Source organism: Equus caballus, chromosome 9, assembly GCF_041296265.1.
Source record: "Equus caballus isolate H_3958 breed thoroughbred chromosome 9, TB-T2T, whole genome shotgun sequence".
NCBI lineage: Eukaryota > Metazoa > Chordata > Mammalia > Perissodactyla > Equidae > Equus > Equus caballus.
In genome coordinates this window covers 2,528,789-2,552,442 of record NC_091692.1, presented here as the reverse complement: position 1 = coordinate 2,552,442, position 23,654 = coordinate 2,528,789, and the positions used below count along the sequence as shown (strand labels likewise).

Sequence of the window (23,654 nt, the reverse complement as noted above, 5' to 3'; positions counted from 1 at the left end):
TAATGTGTTTATATTTTTTAAAAGTGGCATTTTATGGAGCAACATCACCCTCTTGTGGCCTTCTAGAATATTGTCAGAGTTATGTTTTCACAACTGTAAGCATGAATTGAAGTTGTTCCTTGATGCTGGCCAAGGGCTCAATCAGGTTTGTAATCAGCATTCTTACTGTAAATTGGGGGTGGGGAGTAGAAAATAAAATGACTTATGCACTAGGATTGCAGCTTTGTAAAAAAAAAAAGTGTATTGGAGGAAAATAATGGTATAAAAATGAAAGCAGTTGCAAGTTAGGTTGGTGCAATTATGGATGATTCCTGCTGTTTCATGTTTTTATGAACTATGCAGTGTTTCTACAGAAGCACTTCTAAGCTAGAAAATCTCAATAGTTCTGGGCTCCGTTTCTTATTTAATCCGATTACCATGGCCCAGAGAAATTGAGATACCGTCTCATTCAGCCATTTAATGAGACCGCTTATTGTCCAGAACAGTGCTTTCTAAGCTGGTGACTCTTGGAGGAGTATTGTCTACATGAATTTTTGTACTTTTTTTCATTTTGATGAGAACTTTAAAGGGGAAAAAAGTCAATTCGAGAAGCATGGTAGTTCGTTTAAAAGAGCACCTAAAAACTAAGCAAGGCTGTTCGGCTTTAAGCCTGTGTTTACTTCCTTCTTTTTGAGGTTGAGTCATGCTAAGTCTCCTTCATGAGCAAGTATGTGTCAAATGCTCCTGGTGCCAGGCTTTGAGGGAGGCGTGTGGGTACAGTGGCGAGGGTTTGTCCTGCACTCTTGGAATTTACAGTTTAGTGAGAAAAATAAAGCTATTTTGATAAACACAAAAGTTTGAAATCTGGGATTCTGGATAAAAGCAGCTATAATTTATTGAGTGTTTACTATGTTCCAGGCACCATACAAGGTGCTTTTGGTGCTTTTTCTCAGGGTCAGCAATTTATTTTGGCATTTTGCTTTGATTTTGTGGGAGCAGTGCATATGCACCCAAACAGGTGTTTGTGGAGGCTCTGAAGCATCTCTGGAACAATAGGTTTCCTTGTACAGTACCAGTGGTTTGGCTATTATGGGTTGGGTTGGCTTTTGTGGCTTGGTTTTGATATCCTACCACCATTTATCACATTTCTGTGGGAAAATTTATACTGTGTCTTAAGCAGTCATCTTTCCCCCAGACTTTGAGAGTCCAATTGATGCATACTTTGGGGATTAGCATATGACTTCTGAATTATTTTGAATACTTAGGACTAGAGGGTGTCCAACTTTAATGAGCTGTTCTCCAGTTTGTATATTTTTGGACATTTGAGTATGTTTTTCCTCATTTACTAAGTCCAGAGAGCGTTTTAGGTAAATTTGTCCTTTACTTTTATATTGAGCCTTTACTGTGGGCTGTGGAGATGAAATCAGATGGGTAAGGTGGACAGGGACCTGGAGCTCAGAATGAGCAGGGCAAAGATGGAAGAGGGTATAGTTGGGTTATAGTCCCACCTGTATAGGAGTTTTTAAATAATATTTTAGGTTAAAGTTTCAGTTCTGTGCTATATAAGTACTTTTTTCTTTAACCTAAGCAATTCTACAGTAAGTGTTTTATTAACTGTGAGTCTTCATTTAACACACATTTTTGAGTATTTAGTAAGGGCTGAGCACTGGGCTAGGGGCTGGATATTTGATCTTCTGCCTTGGCCTGGCCTTCCGTGTGTCGTGGTTACTGCCAGCGTAGCCTCTGGTCTTCCATCCAAAGTCTCTGATTATTTATTACTTTTTTGGGAAGGAATTTGCATTCTGTATAGACAAGAAGACCCTGTAACTCTTGCTGGCTCTAGGTTTATATGAAACACATTTTGTTTGAAAGGGTGTGTAGTTAGTTTTGCTTTGGGTAGGTCATTGTAACTATTTCTCGTTAATCGGGGCAAGCGCCTTGATAAGAAGCAAGTTAAATGGCTCTGCTCATGTTTTGTGCTGTGGCTGGAACCTTGCTTGCTCCCAGAATGAAGAATTGACTTGATTAGAATTAACTAGAATGAGAAAAAGAATTGAGTTAAATAGTTTGACTAGCTATTGGACTTGAATTTCTGTGAATTGCGTGAATTTTATGTGGAGAGTGACGAGGTAGTAAATTGCAGGAAGTCAATGGGCAGCAGTTGGAAGGGTGTGTGCCGTAATAATTTGAGGAGGGCTAAGTTAAATTCAGCAGGACTTTTGACTACCACACTCAGGGGCAAACAGTAACAATGCAGATGTTTGTTGATTTGAGGAAGGGAAAAAAATTTAATTTTCTAACTGAAATCTTGATCTCTCTGGGTTCCCTTTTTTTTTTTTTTAAGGAAGATTAGCCCTGAGCTAACTACTGCCAATCCTCCTCTTTTTGCTGAGGAAGACTGGCCCTGAGCTAACATCCGTGCCCATCTTCCTCTACTTTATGGGGGAGAAGCGGGACGTGCTAACTTAACCACTCCACCACGGGGCCAGCCCCTGGGTTCCCTTTTTATTGCCAATTTTAACCATTTCCAAACTATGTGAACGCCTTGCTCTCGAAATTACTCTATGAGCAATCTACTGTATCAGTTGTATAATTAATACAAAATCGTGATGTGTATGGTACAGTTTAATGTAAGATTTTTTTGGCTTATTAGCTTGAAGTGGCAGCAGATACATATACTAAGGAGAGGCAAATTTTGAGATAAGTTAATTGTAAAGCAGATTTTCCATGTAATTGTTTGAAAGGAGTAACATTTAAAAATAAAAAAATACTGTTGAATATAAACTCATTGTACACAAGAAAGTGAGATAGGTCAAAAATAGGGAGAGAATGAATTTACAGAAGGATAGATGTGAGATAAATATGAAAAAGAAAAGTCAAGGAAAGAGGCCTAGATTTCTGTTGCTGGAAAAGTAGAGGTAAAAATTGGAGGATGAGCGAAAACAGAACCAAAAGGCCTGGGAAAAATTAATGTATTTACTTCTGGTTTAAAATCTGAAATTGGGTGGAAATAAATAATAAGAGTTTAGTATTAATACCAACTTAGGAAATTTGACATTTTGAAGATAAATACATTTTTCTCATGAAAAACGCTTCCTGTGTTCCTCCCGTAAAGTGCCACATCTTGTGCACTAAAAGGAACTTTCAAATTGAAAGTTCAGAAAGATGGAGGAGAGAAAGATGAGGTTATGAGATCCTGTGATTAGATTGGCTTTTGTAGATTAAAATAAACATCCAAACTATAGTCAGAGGTTAAAATGTACCCATGCATCCCCTTCCATATTGTCCTTTGTCTGTTAGATGTTGCAAATGCTCTTCAAGAAACTAGAATGGCACTGTTTAAGAGTGTTTTTCTTTTTCTCCCAGTAGCACTTGTAAATTATCAAGAGGGTGACATTCCTGTGTTTTGCATTTAAGAGGATTAAATTAGTGATATATTTTTTTTAAAGATTTAATTTTTCTTTTTTCTCTCAAAGCCCCCCAGTACGTAGTTGAGTATTTCTAGTTGTAGGTCCTTCTAGTTGTGGCATGTGGGATGCTGCCTCAGCGTGGCCTGATGAGTGGTGCTATGTCCGCGCCCAGGATTCGAATTGGTGAAACCCTGGGCCGCCGAAGTGGAGCTCTCGAACTTAACCACTTGGCCATGGGACCGGCCCCTAAATTAGTGATTTTTTACAGAGACGTCAGTGTGGACAAGTAAACTTTATAAGAAATCAGCTAGCATCTATCCTAAATAGTTAAAAGTATACATTGAGACCCTAGCACCAAGTTTATTTGAAGGTAGAGGGAAAGACAAAATGGTTGAGAGATCCTGGAAGGAAAAGGCCCATGGGAGATAGAATAGGAATAAAAATAATGTTAATGTTGCATTGTTAAAATTGGAAATGATTGCACTTAGCCTGTTTCCCTGAGATAAGTCCGTGGAAGTTTGAACCTGTGAGGTGCCATGCAGACATAGTGATGATTGCCGAACGGTGCCACTCGGACGAAGGAGGCCCTGAGTCAAGAGGACGGATGCTGAATGGAGAGCGCAGTGGGGAGAACCGTTTGCAGGTGGTGAGCAGACCAGAGCTCTTCAAGTCCAGGGGGCAGTCGTCTGTGCTGGGCGATGGGATGGAGATGGGCAAGATAAAAGGCCAGTGAGTTGTTGGCGTACATGCAGAGACCGGGGAGTGAGGATGATGGCGTGGTGGGATGGTGAGGAAGAACAGTGGGACTGAGTGTTAGGAAGCTATTCAGGAAGTTGGAAGTGTCTTTAGATCCTTGGGAGAGCACAGTGGTAATTATTGAGTGAGTTTGGTAAAAGTGAACGATTCTGAGGGCTAAGAGAGACCAGGTACTGAGAAAACTTCTTGTTCCTTCCTCTTCCCTGCTCCCAACATGTGGTCCCAGTGGTGTGATGTTCAGGCCTAGTGATGAGTTGTCCCTGTAAAATTGATTTTCCCTTCCTGAATATTTAGGTCTTACAGAAGTGTGAAATATAACAGAATAATGCTTTATTATAACGGGATTCCACTAGGAAAATCTTTTTGAGATACATCAAAAAAGCTGTCTATGCAGGTAGAGCCATTACGTTGTTAACTCAGGTTACCAAATGTCCTGATGTGCCCAGAACTGAGAAGTTTCCCAGGGAGCAGGACTAAAATCTGGATGGTCCTGGGCAAGTCAGGATGAGTTGGTCAGCCTCTTGTTTATTGTCCTATTTTATAAACTTATTGAAATGACCAGCAGTATCTTTTTATGAATGATCTCTCTATGTGGAAGTAATATCCTGTATTGTTTAAGATTAAATCTGCTATTACGTAGTTTATGTTTTTATGAAATACTTATTTTCTGCTTTAGAGTTGCTAAATCTTGGATATTTTAGGGCAAGGGAGGCTGGTCTTAATTCATCTGTCTTTATCTTCGCCACATTCATTGACTTTTACATTTTGTGCTGTTGATAAATAGCTTTGCCTAAATGCAGACTTTGTGGTCTTCCAGGTTCCACATTCAGGGGACTGAACTGGCACCTGTTATCTTGTTATTGATGTGCCTGTACCATTGTCTTGTTATTGAGATCTTTGCTGTGTATTAATACTGTCTTCAAAACGAGACTCAGTGTTGATGCTGGGACTTTTTCTTCTACCGTTTTTGTGTCCTTGCCACACCCACTTTACAGACTGGGTAAGCATGTTTATTAGTTGATCCAGGCAGATAGATATGTAACAGTATTTCTCTGGCTTTTCCAAGCCTTAACACTGTGCATAGTATGCAGAGTGGATCAGATCTGTTTTTGTTTTTTTAAAATGTTGCTTCTGACTTAAGAATGACTTCTTGAAGTAGGCAGGCAGTTGAGATATATCTTGTAAGCAAGGCTTTGATAGGTCTGTAACTTTGGAGGACTGGAAACATTGTTTATTGTCTACATCCAGGACTCTCCTTCTGTTCTTTGCAGTTGAATAATAGTGAACCTTTATAGAGTTCTGTGGCATTCTTAAAGGGTTGGGCTGGATGTAATCAGCTTACATAAAACTGACCGTGTCCTCTGGGCAGAGGTTATGACTTAAATTCATTTGGATGAATAACCAATTTGCTTGAAAGTTTGTGCAAACTCAGACTTTGTCTTTTGCCACAGTTGGTCGCACCGCTGTTAAGGGGCAGATTGGAAATGAAATAGAAATAGTCTGACTCCAGAGTGGCTCTTGAAAGGTTTGTGCCGCATCGTCTCCCGCCATTTGCTCCTCCTCTTCTACTCCCTCTGCTGGTCATGGCACCATCGCCTCCCCAGAGAGTGCGGTGGGAAGTTTCAGTTGTCCAGAATCCTCCTCCTTTCTAACCCTCCGCTATCCCATAATCATCTGGCCAAAGATCTCATGCATATCCTGAATTTTCCCTTCACACGACCAGTGCTCTGGTTCAGATTAAAGTCATTATTTTAAATCTAGCCCCACTGCTGCCAAAGTTATTCTAAAATGCACTTCTTGTTATTGAAACCTGTCAGTGTATATTAGTTGCCTTCAGGATAAACTTTCAACTACCGTGCTTGGTATATTTAGAATAACTCATAAACTTTTCCATAGGAGCCTGCACGGTTTAGATCGCCTGTTTGCCTGTTAGCCTCATCACCCTACACCATCCTCAATTCTGTTTTCCGGCCTTTCCAAGGTTCTCCGAATGCTCCCTGCCTGCCCTAGTTCTCTCTTGAAGGATTACACTCCAGGACCATTTATTCAAGGTTATCTTCCCTGTGAAGATCTTCCTGATTCCTGTAGGGTGGGTTACCCACTTTCTGGTGCCCCAGGTGTGCTGCTGTACATTCTGCATCTGTGGGAGGAGCTGTCACACTGAAAGCTGTCTATTTGTTTACAGGTTTTCCTCCTCGCTAGACTATGAGCGCCTTGGAAGAAGGAATCGTGTCTTACTCATCTTTATATCCTCAGTGTCTAGTACAGTTCCTGGTACATAGTAAGTGATTCCCTTTTTTTTTAATTAAAACTATGTTTAACAGTCAAACTCCATACGTGTTGACTGTTAATTATGCCCATGTCGACCGAGTAACACCCTGTCATAAAATATATGGCTGTAGACTTTAACACTCAGGAGGCTCGATTTCCCCATCTGAAAGATGGGAGCAGACCCCCTACTCAGACAGTGTTACTGTAATGCTCGGATTAAAGAATATGTATAACAAGGCTACCTTATATTTTAAATGCCACACCCTTCTGTGGTTAAAGGGAGCATGGGAACTAACTGTGTGTTGACAGTGATAATTTTTTCTCCCGTGTATCTTCCTTTTTCAGCAAGGTGGTCCCATTTTTGCACCGTCTGTGTCATGCGTTGTACTTTAGATTTGCGGTTACTGTTGCCAGAGGCCTACACTCCTGCCTCTGAGGGCCGGTGTCTGTACACAAAGGGAGGAATAGCTTGGTGGGAATCTGGGGAAGGAAAGATGGTCAAGCAGTAGACCGAACAGTCTTCTGCTTGGTTGTCTCTGTTTGCCAACCTGGGTAGTGTTTTAAACTTTAAAATTCTTAGCTCATCCTGTGCCTGTTTGTCTCCTTTGTTCTCAGCAGTTACCTTTCTGTCTAATTCGCTGGTAAAGTCCTTCGGTTTTTTTTCATCTACCTCCACCTGTGCTCAGGCCCCTCATTTACCGCCCAGAGGAAGGAGCGTCGTCTTCCTGGACGACTGGTTCTTGCACACCATCTGTGGGAACACTGTGCCTTTGCCTTCCTGTCCTTCCCGGGCTACACACGTAGTCCCTCACCATCCCACTTGATGGATTAGTGATCCCAGCGTTCCTGTATCTACTTCCTTGCCTTCTTGAAGTTTTTTAAAATTCTGTAATTTGAACATACTCAATAATATGTAACATATGGAAATTAATAATAAAAACAAACATTTGTGAACCACCCGCTCGACTTAAGAGCTCGGTCAGTACCCTCACAGTTAGAGCTACCTGTGAGCGCCTCTGCAACCCCATGTTGTTCTTTCCCCGACCTTTGTATGATCTGCTGTTCTAAATAGGTTTATTTTTTTAATCTCCTCCTCTTTTTCTAAAAAATAGTATCACAAATATATTTTTTTGTTTTAGGTTTCATAATTGTTCTGTTTGTAGGCTTTTTAAAGCTTGAACAAATGGTATTTTATTAGAGGAATATCTAATTTATGAATCTTTATATATTTCAAAGAAAATATTCAAGCATCATAAAAGAATACATAGGGGCTGGCCTGGTGGCTCAGTGATTAAGTTCCTGCACTCCTCTTAGGTGGCCTGGGGTTCACCAGTTCGGATTCCAGGTGTGGACCTGTGCACCACTTGACAAGCCATGCTGTGACAGGCGTCCCACATATAAAGTAGAGGAAGATGGGCATGGATGTTAGCTCAGGGCCAGTCTTCCTCAGCAAAAAGAGGAGAATTGGCAGCAGATGTTAGCTCAGGGCTAATCTTCCTCAAAAAAAAAAAAAAGAATACATAGAAAGATCTCAGTGTGCAAATTTAAAACAAGAAAAAAAGTCATGGAGACTTATATTCGGCCTGTCGATATTATTGTATGGCATAGAAAATAAAGCTCCTTATCCAGAGCATGGACATGTAGCAGAAACCTTTCCACACACTGGTGTCTTCAGTTTGTGCAGAAGTGTTTCCGTTAGACTCGGAGTGTGCTCCCTGGAGGCGTGACAACTTGTCATTCAGTTGTCCTTTGGCCTCAGCACTTCTTCAGGGGCTTCATTCCATTGTCGATTGTATATGCTTTTGAAACTTAGGATCCACGCTGCTCCGTGTTTCTGGATTTCTTTTTCAATCGTGGAATTATGGCGTTTTCAAGGGAAACGCGTAGGAAAGGATGAGGTCATAATAACCACTGCTGCATAATGCTCCATTGTGTGTGAGCCTAATTCATTTAACCATTTTTCTACCAGTGGACATTGCAGTATTTTTCCTGTTGTTGTTGTGAGGAATGCTTATACTTGGCACACAGGTACAGAAATTTTTACAGTGTGTATCTAGAATTGCTCATTGAATGACATGCAGATGTTCAGCTTTACATTGTAACACCAGCCGGTTTTCCAACAATTCTACCGATTTAAACACCTCCCAGCAGTGTACGACAGCCACAACTGTGCCACTTTTTCCCCATTATTTGGTACTCTCAAAATTCCTAGTTTTTACGATGTTTGTGAGTGTTAAAATAACATCTTCTGTGGTCTTAACTTGTATTTCTCTGCTGAATAATAAGATTCTGCGTCTTCTCACGTATTTATTTGCATTACAAGTTTCCTTGTTTGTAAAAGCCCTGCTCATGTTTTTTTTGCCCATTTCCCTACTCTGTTGTCTTTTTCTTATTTTTATAGAAGTTCTTACATAATTTAAATATTAATCTTTAATGAGTTTTACATTTTGCAAATATCTCTCAGTTTGTGCCGTGTCTTAGTTTTCAGAGTGATGTCTTACTGTGAACAGAAGTTCTGGATTTCCACATAGGCGAAATATTCTGTCTTTTCTTCTTTGGTTAGTATGCTTGTTTAAGAATTGCTTCCATTCTGGGAAGACACAAAACGATAGTTTTCTGCTGTAGTTTCTTCTAAAAATTTTCGAGTTTGCCTTTCCTATTTACATCACTAGTCCATCTTGAATTGATTTTGCATATGATGTGACGTGGGGATCCACTTTGATTTTTTCCACGTAAATTGTTTCAGGACCGTTTAATTGTCTCTGTTTTCTCACAGATTGCGTTGCCTACATCTGTCACCTGAGTGTGTCCTTACATGCCTTGGTCTGGTGGGGGCTCCCCGTTTTGTTTTATTTACCCTTCATTAGTCTTTTTTTTTTTTTAATTTTTCCTTTTTCTCCCCAAAGTCCCCCGATACATAGTTGTATATTTTTAGTTGTGGGTCCTTCTAGTTGTGGCATGTGGAATGCCACCTCAGGGTGGCCCAATGAGCGGTGCCATGTCCACGCCCAGGATCCGAACCAGCGAAACCCTGGGCCACCGAAGCAGAGTGGGAACTTAACCATTTGGCCACAGGGGTGGCCCTGCCCTTCATTAGTCTTGCCAGGCATTTGTTTGTTTTAGTGTTTCTGAGAACTCTGACTTTGTTGATCCTTTCTGTTATGTTTTTTCTACTTTATTAGTTTTTAATCTTTATTATCTCCTACTTTCTTTAGGTTTATTCTGTTATTCTCTTTCTAATTTAACAGATTGGTCTATTAACTCATTAATTTTCAACCTTTCTTCTGTTCTTAGTAAGTCTTTAAGGCTATAGATTTGCCTCTAAGTGTAACTTTTACTGTGTCCCACAAATTTTTGTCTGTAGTATTTTTTATCATCATTCAGTTCTTAGTATTTTTTTTGAAGAAATTTTCGGTATGGTTTCTTCTGACCCATGAAGTATTTAGAAGTGTTTTTTCTTCTGTCTGTATTTTTCAAATTTATCTTTCATTATTGATTTTTAACTTAATTGTTTTATGATCAGAGCTTGAGAACAACAGGATATATAGTCTCTGAAATTAAATGAGATTTTCATTTTCTCCTGGTGTGTATGTTGTTTCCTGTATGGCCCGTACATGCTTGAGAACAGTGTTTATTTTCTAATAGTTGGATATGAGGTTTTGTTCATGTTCATTAAATCCTGCTTGTTCATTATTGTGTTTTTATTTTTATTTTTTGGTCCATTTGACCCATGAACAATTGGAATGTGTTGAAATCACCCACGACAGTGGCCAATTTGTCAATTGCTGCCTGTAGTTCCAGCAGTCCTTTGAGGCTGTTTTCTTTTCCCAGGAGATGGTGAGTTTTTGTCCTGTCTGCATAGAGATTGGGTCTGCTCGGGAACATGGATGGAGAGACTAGTAGACGGCACAGAATGCAGGTCTGAGGTCTGCTCCGTGGGATCATCCCTGTTTTGATCTTCACCAGGAACCGAGAGAGCAGCATGCTCACAGTGCTGAACCTAAAGGCTGGGTTCTTTAGCTTTCTTTGGCTCAGTTGCAGACTTAGTCTTGCTCCTTTTTGCCATGTTTCCTTTCAGACTCCTTCCATTGGTCGTCGTTCCCTCTGTCTCTTGAACCATGCTGGAGTTCCCACTTTCACCTTTTGGGACATTTACCCATCGACTTTATTTTCCTCTTTTCTGCTTGATCCTTGCTGAGGTGGTTGAGCTGGGGCTGCATTCTGCCGTCACTTGCTCTGTGGGGGGTTTGCTGCTCTGTGTTAGAGCTCTGAGATCAGGCAGAAGGCTTAGCGCTTCACCCCAGCGTCCTCTTTCAGTGGAGGGGCCAGCACTACCATTAGTGGCCGCTCAGCTCTGGGAGGCTTAGAAGTTGGAGAGTGACAGTCTTCTGCCTTCCTGAGTATTTCATTTTCCGGAGACTTCTCCTTCTCTCTCTCCGTGCATCCTGGTCTGACTCATGATAGACGTGGCTGAGGTCCCAGTCTGAGATCACTCAGCTCCTGTCCTTGACTGTCCCTGTTCCTGAGTTTCTTCACTTTGCCAACCACATCTCTCCTGAGGCTGTCATTCTAGTTTCGGTTCATCTAGCTGATGCTGTGATTTCTCCTGTTCCTTCTCAAGCTGCCCTTCTACTTCTTGTTCTCTCACAGCTGAGTCAACAGGCCTTGCCCCTCCGAAGACAGAAGCTGCTTGGCTAGACTGGGAGGTACCAGCAGAGGTGTCGTCTTCATTAGAAGTACTCGGAGGCTTAGGTTGAGTTTGGGTCTTTGGGAGGGACCTCTATCATCACACCTTTAATCGTCTTGAGAGAAACTGTCTTTGGAGCTCTACAGCCAACTGTCTGTCATGTTGGTCTTCACAGTGGTCCCACTTCCTGTGTAGTCATCGTCCTTATAGTACCCACTACCACATACATTTCTGCACTGTTTATCCTGGAGTCATGGCCTCTGTCATAGTCTTAGTGGTCACAGCAATCCTGGCCTCCATAATGATCACAGTGTTTGCCTTCAGAGCTGTCATCACTCCTCTAGGCGGATAGCCATCAGAGCTTTCTGGCAGGACGATTCCTCCGGTCTGTATGTGCTTTGTCAGATCCTGATTTCTGTGTCAGCCAAAAGAACAGTCATCCCTGTCTTTATCCTGTGCTTGATCAGCGGCATCCACTGGAGTTCCATTACCCAGAGACTCTTTGTTGAGGTTCAGGGCACTTAGCAAACTCAGCACAACCGAAGCCTTCCAGGCTCTCTGGGCTGCTGAGTTATGTGGTAAACACACTGCACTGATACTCCGTCCTCTGAAGAGCTCCTTCATGGGGACTCCATCACGTCACAGGTCACTCCCTAGAAGGGCAGTGTGGGGTGGCAGTTTGAGAAGCTGGCTCTGGTCGGTTCTGGCTTTGGAGCAGCCTGTGGAGCAGTGGCAGGATGCAGAGGTCACTTGGAGGTGCCGGTACCTGTTGTCATCACTGCTGTGCCAGGTGATGCAAGTGTCTTCCAGGTCATCTGTTTTATCGGCCCAGCTGACTGGTTTAGGGCATAGATGCTTCCTCCAGCAGGGCTGCCGTCCTTCGTCAGGAAGGCTGTTAGCGAGAGTCTCCCCCTTCTCTTGTGCTGAGGCCGCTATGTTGTTGTGGGTTGGGAGGAGAGAACGAAAAGTTAGGCAGTTTTTTTTTAAAGCATGTATGTTCTGTCTACTTAGTGAATTGAACCTTGTATCGTTTTCCTTGTTACCCTTAATAATGCTATTGGTCTGCTATTGTAACTAATCCCAGCTTTCTGTTCATTTATATTTGTCTGATGTATCCTTTTCTGTATTTTTGCTTTCATCCTGTCAGGGTCTTTATTTTGTAGGTGTCTTATCTTCCTTTAGAATTCCGTCTACATGTATTATGATTGTGTCTTCTACATTTGGAGTCTCTTGCTTTGTTTTCTGATAGTCCTGGTTATTTGTATGTTTTTTTTTTCTTTCCTTTCAAGCCTTTTTTTGGATTGGTTGAGTCGTTTTCTTATTGTATTTTGTTCTTCTCTACTAGTTTGGAAATTATGCCCTCTTATTTGTCTTCTTTTGTGATTACTCTTGAAGTTCTGCTGGGAATACTGTCCAGTGTACAGTTCAGCCAGATGCTGATCCCTCTGCTGAACAGGGCGGGGACTGACTGCATTCACTGCCCTGCCCCTCCGCTCTGTGCCTCTGTTCCTTTGTCCCGTATTTTAGTGGTTTGTAGTGTTTTTGTGTAAACACCGTCATAAGGTGTTATTGTTACTTGATTCAGACGGTGTTTTGTAGACTCACTTGTGTGCTCAGCAGTCTCTTCAGCCCTCCCCCTTCCTGTGTCTCAGATCCTCCTCCTGTGCTCGTCTTACTCTTTGATGAAGCGCGTCCTTTAGGTTTTCCTGAAGCGGAGATCTGCTGTTGGGGAACTGTTGGATGGATCTGGGGTGTCCTAACGCCTTCTGCGATCCCCAGAGAGAGCCTTGGTGGTTGAATGCTTTCGTCTCAGTCTTTGTGGGTGCTTGTTCCCCTTGTGTGCCTCCATTGTGGCTGGTGAGAGTCCCGCTAGTGCTTTGCTCTCCTCCTTTGTCTGTACTCTCCTTCTCTCTGGCTGCTTTTCACCTGGTCTCTGGTGTTCTGCGCTTTCAGGGCTGTGTGTCTTAGTGTGAATTTCTTTATGTTTATCCTGCCTCTCTTATGTAGGCTGTGTTTCTTAAAATTGTGGATAAATGTCTTTCATTGGTTGCAGAAAATTAAGTTGTTTTCTCTCCTAGTATGACCCCCTTCTTCCTTCATTTTTCTGAGACTATGAGTAGAAATATATGTCAGATCTCAGTTTATCCTTCGTGTCTTAGAACCTCTCTTTGGTGTTTTCCATCTCTTTGTTTCAGCACTCCTTCTAAATGATTTTTGCAGATTTATATTCAAGTTTACTGAGGCTCTCAAGTTCTGCCTAATCTGAATGAACTGTGGACTTTAGTTAATAGGGATGTGTTGGTATTTGTTCATTAATTATGACCAGTGTGGCATACTAATGTAAGATGCTAATGATAGAGGAGACTGGGTGTGGGGTATATGAGAACTCGACTATCGTCACAGCTTTTCTGTAAATTTGGAACTATTCTAAAATAAAGAGTTTAAACAAATTCTGGCTGGTTCTTTTTCACATGTGCAGTGCCATTTTCATAGTCTCCTTTTGCTTGACTGTATTTTATTTTATCTTTTATTTCTAAAAGTAATTTTTAAAAGTTTATATGATAATCATAACATTTAAAGTACTTGGAGGGTTGGAAACTATTATTTTTGGTTTCTGCTGACTCAATCATGGTGGCTTGTTTTCTCATAAGTTTGATTTTTAAATTATAGGCTCATAGTTGGTTGCTCGTCATCTTGGGTGAACCCGGTGGCTTAAGTTGGGGTGCTTTCCTGAGAGCGTCTGTGTGTGCCTCAGCTGTGTGTTAGCAGTTCCTGCTGACTTGGGCCCCAGCTTGCTGGCAGAGTCTGGGCTCCCTGACCTCACAGCAGGCCCCCCGCTGTGTCTCTTGATCCCACTGCTGCCATCAGTGTGCACATCCAGGGCAACACTCTACCGAATTCTTTTGCTTACTACTCATCGTTCCCTTGTGTTATTTCAACTCACTTAAAAAAAGTTTGTTTTGTTGGTTTTTTTGGCTACTATTATGTGGAGTGGGGACAGGCTTGATAATTCCTCATACTTCTTGAGAACATCACAGTGTTTGAAAAGTACATTGGTTTTAATTTATCCAGGATCTGTTTGCATTAAAGCAGAAAGACCTTTTATAATATCTTGTATACCAGATTCCTGGAAATTGAAAACTTTCAATTTCCATTGGTTTTCTTCATTGTCCATTGATTATCTAAGGCTTCCATTTCCGTTGATTTTCTTATATGAACATGACAGCTACTGTACCTGCAGGTAGATGTGATCCTTGAGTCTGTTTTCTCATCTGCACAATGAGAGCGTTGGTCCAAGTGAGGTCTCAGACCTGGGAATATATGTTAATAGGGGTCAGTTAAGTCAAACAGTAAGCAACTATTTATCTTGTTGGTTTATGCACACGCGCACGCACACACACGCAGATACATAATACATGCAACTATAAACAGGTGAAGAGAGTATAATGATTTTTAGAGTATTGGGTCCTTGAATTTGGAGGAAGGATCTAAATGGAGCGTAGAAAAGACTACAAATAGGGAAAAACAAGATAAACATTAATAGTCATTAATATTTCTCAATCTTGCCCAGAATGTCTCACTTTATCTTTAGTAGGTTAAGGGTGGATAGAAGTTTAGCCTTAAGATATTGGTCATGTGGAAGAAAACTGAAGTAGCTCTGCTCTTTTATTTAAAAAGTGAAAAGGGGGTAGAGGAGTGAAGCAGAACTTGAAAAAAATTATCTATAAAAAGCAGCACGCAAGATTTACTGTGGACATGACAACTGAGGCAGTGTAAAAACCTCAACTAGGTCCTGTATTATTGATGAAGAGCGTTATTGGGACAATTGATGAAGTTATAGAATATGGACTGTGTATTGGATGGTAATAGACTAGTTAGATTCCTGAATTTGGTCATTGTACTGTTGTTATTTAAGAGAATATTTCTATTCTTAGGAAATACATACCTAAAAAGTTAAAGGGTAAAAGGGCAACCTACTCAGGTGGTTCAGATAACGAGTAAACGAACAAACAAATGAATAAAACGTATAATAATATTGTTATTCTATGTAACGTATAATAATAAAATAGATAAAAATTGCTTATCTGTTTATTTTATTTATGAATCAACACGTGACCCGGGATCATTTGCTCAAATTGACCCAGATATGGTTTATTGGCAGTATTCTTCTGTAATGCTTGTAGTACGAAGTCTTAATTTTGCATGGAGGACAACTGGGTGTATCAACATGTGATGGGTTGAAAATATTGTAGTAGATGTGGTTTCTTAGTTGATTCAACCAAATAGTTTTAGTCATATTGAAAATTACAATCTCTTGTCTAACACATGAATAAATTAAATTTTTTGTAGGTTTAAGCTGAATTTTGGGACATGGCCACTGCTTCACCAAGGTCTGATACTGGTAATAACCACAGTGGAAGGTTACAGTTACAGGTAACTGGTAAGTTATTTTCATAATAATTTAAAATAGTGATTCCCTGTTGAAGCTTTCTTTTTAATCCTAATTTAGCAGACTTGCTTCATACATATCTTGTCTTTTAGATTCATACTGTAGTGTGTTTGATGGCAACAGGCCTCTAAGGTAGATACTCTCTAAGAGTAGTTTATTTATTTAATAAATATTTTTTGAATAGATGCTAGATGCAGAAAAAATGTATCCTCTTTGGTAGTGGGAGAATTTGGGTATTGGAATAAGCATCATTGAGTTGGTCTTTAGATGATTATTAGGTTGGAGAAGGATGCTGAAGGCCGTCTTTCGTTCCTTTAGCCATCCATTCAATCCCTGGGCAGATATTTAAGTGGAATTACACAGATGAGAATACAGGCCTCAGTTCTCCAGGAGTTTATGTATAGTGGTGAAGCAGGTTTGTTTTGTATGGAAGCACCGTGCAGAGTGTTCATTGACTGGAGACAGTGAGCACTTCCAGGAAGGTGTCTGAGGTCTGCTTGGGGTTGGAGGCGGCGTGGACATAGGAGAGCAGGGTAAGAGAGGGGCTCACGGAGCGTGAGACTTTCACTCTTGCTGGAGGAATTGGAGTTCATCTCAGTTGGGTTGGCAGCGGACAGCGTTAGAAGGAGTGGGGACAGCCTTTGCAAAAGTGTGAAAGAGCCATGGCAAGGGGACTTCACACAGTTCAGTCTTGCACTTGCGTATGTGACTCAAGGGGAGTGGTCCTTAAGCTAGCTGTTTTACTTCTAGGAATTTATCTTGCAGATATTTATATTGTTTATATAATTACAAATAAAAGTTTATAAACTTATGTCGTTTATGTAATTATAAACAATATATAATTAAATATTCATATATATATTACTTATATGAACAGTGCAACTATCTGCAAGATAAACTCCAGAAGTTATATATATAGGAAGAGTTTGTACTCTCTCTCTATATAATTATATATAAAGAGAGTTGTTAATAGCAAAAGACTAGCGGTGGAATTTTAGGTAGACAATGAAATGAAATAAATGAGTATGTGTCCCAGTAGGAGCCAAGTTCTGAGATGATTTTGTTAAGTGGAGAGCGAGGTGTGGAACTGTGTATGGTATGCTGCTGTCTGGGTGTAGCCGAGGCGGGAGGTGCGTAAGCGGTTTTGTTCTTAGAACCTTGTAGACAATGCTGCCCTTGGAAGGGCGGGACCGTGGTGGGAGAAGGGGGGGATGGCGCTCAGTATTGTGAGGTCTTGTTTCTAGGAGTTTTCAGTGTTATTTTTACTTTATAGTACTTTAAAAAAATGTATTGGGAGAAATCTCTCATTAATTTGCATTTTAAAATATGACTTCACTGTTCTCTAAGTTACTTTACCTTTCGTTTGAATTTTAGAGTCTCCCTCCCTTTTCCTCTGCATTTTCTCCCCAGAAAAAATCCCTCAAAACCAATGTTAGTGTTTTCGTTTAGATCATTTAAAAATCATTTATTGGAGATAGTTGAAATATTTTAGTGCTGACACTTCCAGATCCAGGAGTATATCATGTCATTCCCTTCAGGTTTTTTATGTCCATCAGTAAAGTTTTATGGTTATCTTCAGGTGGATCCTGTACATTTCTTAAGTTTATTACTAGTTTCTTTTGGGGGGTATTATTGCGAGTGGGATTTTTAAATTCTCTTTCTCTACATACATACACAGATGTCTTCCTTTTTCTGATAGATTTTCAGTATTTATATAATCTTACAATAGAGGACATTCTGTGTGTAACACTGAAGGACACTCATTAAATGGAGAAATAGAGTTTATCCTATATATTCTACTAATTAGAATTCTTATTAATAAGGTTAATCAGATTAATCTAATTAGTAAGGTTGTAAGATCTCATTAATAAGGTTAATTTTAATTGATAAGGTTATCTTTTAGTTATTTAACATGATAGTGTTCTAGTTATTTGTATGCACATTTTTTGCCAGCATATTATAAATTCCTTGTGAGATAAAAAATTGTGTCTTTTAAAAGTCACTTTCTTTGCCAGCATCTAGTATTATTGAGGATTTCTCCAATTAAAGATATACAATGGATGTATTATGAATGTCTCTGTAATTAACTCAGAAGAGTTAATACTGTGCAGTCAGTAATAATAATAGAGTAATAGGCACTGTTGTTGCGTGCCCGGCATTCACTGGTGATACTAGTACTTTGCACGCCTTCACTCAGCAATTCTGAGAATCGGGTACTGCTGTTCTCCTGTGTTTCAGATGGGAAAATTGAGGGTTGGAGAGACTGATTGGCTGACTTAAGGTCAGATATCTAGTAAGTGGCAGAGTTCAAGTATTAACCCAGATATGGTCACCTCAGTGCTCTTGTTTGTTTTAAGACTATTTTGTTAGAACAGTGTTAGGTTCATGGCAAGATTGAGAGGAAGGCACAGAGATTTCCTGTATACCGATGCCCCAACACACGCATACCCTCCCCCGTTGTCAGGATCCCTCGACAGAGCGGTACGTTTGTTACAGTTGATGAACCTACACCGACACGTCCTGACTACCCGAGTCCCTAGTTCACGTTATGGTTCACTCTTGGCGTTGTAAGTTCTGTGGCGTTGGACAAATGTACGATGACATACACCCGTCATTATGGTATCACACAGTATTTCAGTATTTCACTGCCCTAGAAGCCCTCTGAGCTTCGCCTGTTCCTCCCTCAGCCCGTTCCCTAATCCCTGAGAACCACTGGTTTTTACTGTCGCAGTAGGTTTGCCTGTTCCACAGTGTTGTGTCGTTGGAATCGTGCAGTGTGTAGCCTTTTCAGATTGGCTTTTTTCATTTAGTAACATGCGTTTCGGTTTCCGCATATCTCTCCATGGCTCCATGGCTCATTTGTGTTTAGTTCTGAGTACTATTCCGTTGTCCAGATGAACCACAGCTTGTTCTCCATTCGCGCACTGAGGGCATCGTGGTTGCTTCCCAGTTTCGGCCGTTGTGAATACAGCTGCTGTGGGCATCCGTGTGTGGGTTTCTGTGTGGACATAAGTTTTCAGCTTTGGGTAAATACCAAGGAGTGCAGTTAATTGGATTGTATGGTAGGCCTCTGCTTAGTTTGTAAGAAACTGCCAAACTGTTTTCCAGAGTGGCTGTACCATTTGGTGTTCCCACTGGCAATGATTGAGGCTTCTCTTGCTGCACACCCTCACCAGCATTTGGCATTGTCAGTGTTCCAGATTTCGTCCACTCTGTTAGTTGTGTAATGGTATCTCGTCGTTTAATTTGCATTTCCCTGGTGGCATATGACGTGGAGTTTCTTTTCATGTGCTTATCTGCCATCTTTATATCTTTGATGGGGTGTCTGTTAAGGTCTTTGACCTGTTAAATCAGGTTGTTTTCTTATTGTTGAGTTTTAAGGGTTGTATATTTTCTCCCAATCTGTGGCTTGTCTTCTCATTCTCTTGACATTTCTTCTGCAGAGCAGAAATTTTTATTTTAATGAAGTGCATCTTAGTAGTTATTTCTTTCATGGATTGTGCCATTCATCTTCTATCTGAAAAGTCATTGCCACACCCAAGATCATTGGGGTTTCCTCTACTATTATCTTCTAGGAGTTTTATAGTTTTGTGTTTTACATTTAGGCCCCTGTGACAGTTTGAGTTCATTTTTGTGAAGGATGTAAGGTTTGTGTTTAGATTATTTTTTGCACGTGGATGTCCAGATGTTCCAGCACCATTTGTTGAAAAGACACCGTGTGTTTTCAACACCATCCAATACAGCCTCCCCTTCTTCCAGTGTGTAGAGAAGACCTGTGTGTACTGAGAAAGTGGCACTTTTATTTGGAGTGAAGAATCTTGATTGGAGGATTTCTTGGGAGAGAGAAGCCTGTGTCTTCTGTATCACTATAGAGGTGTTGAACTTAGAGCAGTTTGAAACAGAGAAGGATGGAAGTGAGTGTCACCAAAACCCTGATAATAGCTCTCTTCTTTTTGCTGAGGAAGATTCACCTGAGCCAACATCCATTGCCAGTCTTTTTGTGTGTGAACCACTGCCACAGCATGGCCACTGATGGACGAGTGGTGCCGGTCCGAGCCCGGGAACCAAGCCCTTCTGCCACAGTGGAGCGTGCCAAACTTAACCACTCTCCACCAGGGCTGGGCCCCGTTGGTAGCTCTTCAGGTGCAACATTGATCACTCTTCGATTGCCGTGTGTTGCCACTTCATAGAATAGCGTTCCCTTTGGATCCCCCTTGCTGTTCTTCAGATGCTGATTGAGGACTCCTGTTCAAGCCCTGTGCTTCTGCTGTAGTGCTTATCGCATTGCATTTCAGTGACTGACTTGTGTGACTGTTTACATATGTGCTATCCTCTTGCAATAGAGTGGGAGCCCGCAGTAGATTATTCACATGCGTATCCTTCACCTGTGGTGCAGGAGTCGGGGAGCCCGCAGTAGATTATTCATGTGCATATCCTTCACCTGTGGTGCAGGAGTCGGGGAGCCCGCAGTAGATTATTCATGTGCATATCCTTCACCTGTGGTGCAGGAGTCCGGGAACCTGCAGTAGATTATTCACGTGCGTATCCTTCACCTGTGGTGCAGGAGCAGCTGGAAGGCCCTGTGACCTTTCTCCTCCCAGGTCCATGGTGTTCATAGGGGATTGATTATCGAGGTGATTTCGATGAATTGTTCTTGCTGCTTGATAGTCAGTACTTTTCCGTGAAAGTATTTATTCCCCATTTGAATCAGTAGTTGGAAAAATTATTTAAAATCAAATGTTTAGCCTAAATTAAGTCTTCCTCCAAATCTTAGATCAATTAGATTTAAAACTGACTTTCTGTAAAGGGTGGTGATTAACTTCTGTAATGACATTTTGGTTTAAAAGATTTTATTTGGAAAAGCAAATACTTTATTTTTTTTGAAACCAACTTTCCAGGTAAACCATTTTTAAATTGCCCAAGTTTATTTAATTTCCAATGGGCAAGTTGTGAATGCTGCCTGGCAGAGGGGTTAATAGGTGTGTCGAATCTGAAGGCAGTTAGGCTTGATGCAGTTCAGTATTAAATTCAGATGGTTGGTGAGGATGTGGAGAAATCAGAACCCTTAGTTACTGCTGGTGGGAGTGTGAAATGATCCAGCCACTTTGGAAAACAGTCTGGCAGTCCTTCAACACAGTTACCATATGACCCAGCAATTCCATGCCTGGATATCTGCCCAAGTGAAATGGAAACCTATGTCCACACAAAAACGTGTGCCCTCATGTTCATAGCAGTGTGTGCACAACAGCCAAAAGGTTGAAACAGCCCAAATGTCTATCAGCTGATGAATGGATAAATAAAAAGTGCTATATCCATACAGTGGAATATTATTTGTCAATAAAAGGAGTGAAGTACTGATACAACGTGGATGAACTTTGGAAACATGCTAAGAGAAAGAAGCTAGTCTCAAAAAGACCGCATGTTGTATGACTCTGTTAGTCCGAAATGTTCAAAATAGGCAAATCTATAGAGACAGAGAGGAGATTAGTAGTTGCCTAAGCTGGGGGCAGGAGAGGGTTTGGGAGGGGTTCAGGAAATAGGAGGGTGACTGCTTGATGGAATGGGGTTTCTTTCTGGGTTGGTGAATACGTTTTAAAATTGATCGTGGCGATGGTTGCACAACTCTGAGTATATTAAAACCATCAAATTGTGTAGTTTCAATGGATGAATTATGTGGTATGTGAATTTTATTTCAATAAAACTGTTAAAAAACTTCAGGCAGTTCTCAGGCGTTATTAATTTTGTGTTGTTTTTTCATTCTGCCAATGAAAAGAAGTTGAGATGCACAAGAAGCATAGTTCTGTTTTTACTGATTTATTCGTACAAAATACTGCCTTTGGGCTACTTATATTCGCTAGTGATTATCATATTTCTGTTAGTTTCTAGTGCCAAACTAAAAAGAAAAAAGAATTGGTTTGGAACAGCAATATATACAGAAGTAGTTGTGGATGGAGAAATTAAGAAAACAGCAAAATCCAGTAGTTCTTCTAATCCAAAATGGGATGAACAGCTGACCGTGTAAGTCTCTCTTATAAAAATGGAAAATCTTCACAAAGGAGCGTACTTCTTGAAATGTTTTAAAAAGTATTTTGTAGGATGAGTGCTATTTTGTGGTAATGAGTGCTGTTATTTTCCAGTGTGAATAGACAGTTTAAAGTATGAAAAAGTTTTTAGTTAATTTCATTTGCTTTAGAGAGGAGGCCTAATATCCTTGCTTTTGCTTTATAAACTAAATTATTTCCATATAGCCAGATTTTTTCTTACTGTCTTGTAAAAATAAATAAGGCAAAAAATCAATCATCCTTAATTTTGTAATTTTTGAAATATAATGTAAGGAACTTTTGTATTATAATTAATGCCATCAGTTGTCTTATATCTTTAGAAATTTGTTCAAATTGAAATAGTGTTATTGCGAAGTCTCAGACTTATGATGTATCGCTGGTGTTTTAGTTTCCTAAGTACAAAAATTATCTAGTTATTAAAGTCCTAATGTATTGAAAGTAAATATTATTTTTATTTATAATTCACGTAGTATGCTATTTCATACAATAATTTTTCCTCAAGCTGAATTCATGGCTTTTAAAAAATTATTGAAGCAGATTATTTAATAGGAATTATGCCTTAGACTAATGGTGTGTACTCCTGTATTTTTGTTGTAATTTTACCCTTACAGAAATGTGACCCCACAGACTACGTTGGAGTTTCGAGTTTGGAGCCATCACACTTTGAAAGCAGACGCTTTATTAGGAAGAGCAACAATAGATTTGAAACAAGCTCTGTTAATACACAATAGAAAATGTAAGTTTTTGTTCCAATCTTTGTTTCTTTAAAAGTTTATTTTAGACACTTTGAAAGTATCCTGAAGTCCAAAAGCAAAAAATAGTTTTGTATTTACAAAGGAGAACTTCAGTTATTGCCTGTGACTGCTTTTAAGTTGTGGTGTTGTGTGAAATGGGAACCATTTACCGTGGCCGTTCCCCATCCTGCAGACTTACAGGATGACCCCAGGCATCCCTGGGTGCCCTGTTATCAGTGGTCATCAGTGATTTCTCATGTACTTACTCGTAGATACTTTAGATGCTTTACAACTTAAGGGGCTGCTCCGGGATCCAGTGATTGAAGTTCGTGTCCTCCGTTTCGGGGGCCCTAGGGTTCCTGGGTTCGGATCCCGGACGAGGATGTGCTCCACTCCCCATCCACGCTGTGGAGGCATCCCACATACTAAGTAGAGGAATCTTCCTCACACACACACACACACACACACGCTGTGGAGGCATCCCACATACTAAGTAGAGGAATCTTCCTCACACACACACACACACACACACACACACGCTGGGGAGGCATCCCACATACTAAGTAGAGGAATCTTCCTCACACACACACACACACACACACACACACACGCTGTGGAGGCATCCCACATACAAAGTAGAGGAATCTTCCTCACACACACACACACACACACACACACACACACGCTGTGGAGGCATCCCACATACAAAGTAGAGGAATCTTCCTCACACACACACACACACACACACACACACACACACGCTGGGGAGGCATCCCACATACAAAGTAGAGGAATCTTCCTCACACACACACACACACACACACACACACACACGCTGTGGAGGCATCCCACATACAAAGTAGAGGAATCTTCCTCACACACACACACACACACACACACGCTGTGGAGGCATCCCACATACACAGTAGAGGAGGACTGGCACAGATGTTAGCGCAGGGGGAATCTTCCTCACACACACACACACACACACACACACACACACACGCTGTGGAGGCATCCCACATACAAAGTAGAGGAAGATTGGCACAGATGTTAGCGCAGGGGGAATCTTCCTCACACACACACACACACACACACACACACACACGCTGTGGAGGCATCCCACATACAAAGTAGAGGAAGATTGGCACAGATGTTAGCGCAGGGGGAATCTTCCTCACACACACACACACACACACGCTGTGGAGGCATCCCACATACAAAGTAGAGGAAGATTGGCACAGATGTTAGCACAGGGTGAATCTTCCTCACACACACACACACACACGCTGTGGAGGCATCCCA

At 40.9% G+C, this 23,654-nt stretch overlaps 1 protein-coding gene and 1 pseudogene across 26 annotated transcripts in view; one reads left to right on the top strand and one right to left on the bottom strand.

Annotated features, from left to right (window-relative positions):
- The window catches only part of WWP1 (WW domain containing E3 ubiquitin protein ligase 1), a 106,622-nt gene that overhangs the window by 11,590 nt on the left and 71,378 nt on the right, over nt 1-23,654 (top strand). For 10 of the 26 annotated variants that reach the window (XM_023648362.2, XM_070222057.1, XM_070222062.1 and 7 more), the window contains 4 exons: nt 6,331-6,426; nt 15,454-15,544; nt 21,433-21,571; nt 22,227-22,351. In XM_023648362.2, coding sequence (XP_023504130.2) covers nt 15,475-15,544; nt 21,433-21,571; nt 22,227-22,351 — 334 coding nt within the window. In that variant the 5' untranslated portion in view covers nt 6,331-6,426; nt 15,454-15,474. Of the gene's footprint in view, nt 1-24; nt 146-3,877; nt 4,036-4,962; nt 5,146-5,596; nt 5,671-6,330; nt 6,427-15,453; nt 15,545-21,432; nt 21,572-22,226; nt 22,352-23,654 lie in introns of those variants that run through there. The other 16 variants (XM_070222045.1, XM_070222051.1, XM_070222061.1 and 13 more) reach the window with 6 other exon arrangements.
- LOC111775074 (eukaryotic translation initiation factor 4B pseudogene) lies at nt 10,195-14,021 on the bottom strand (annotated as a pseudogene).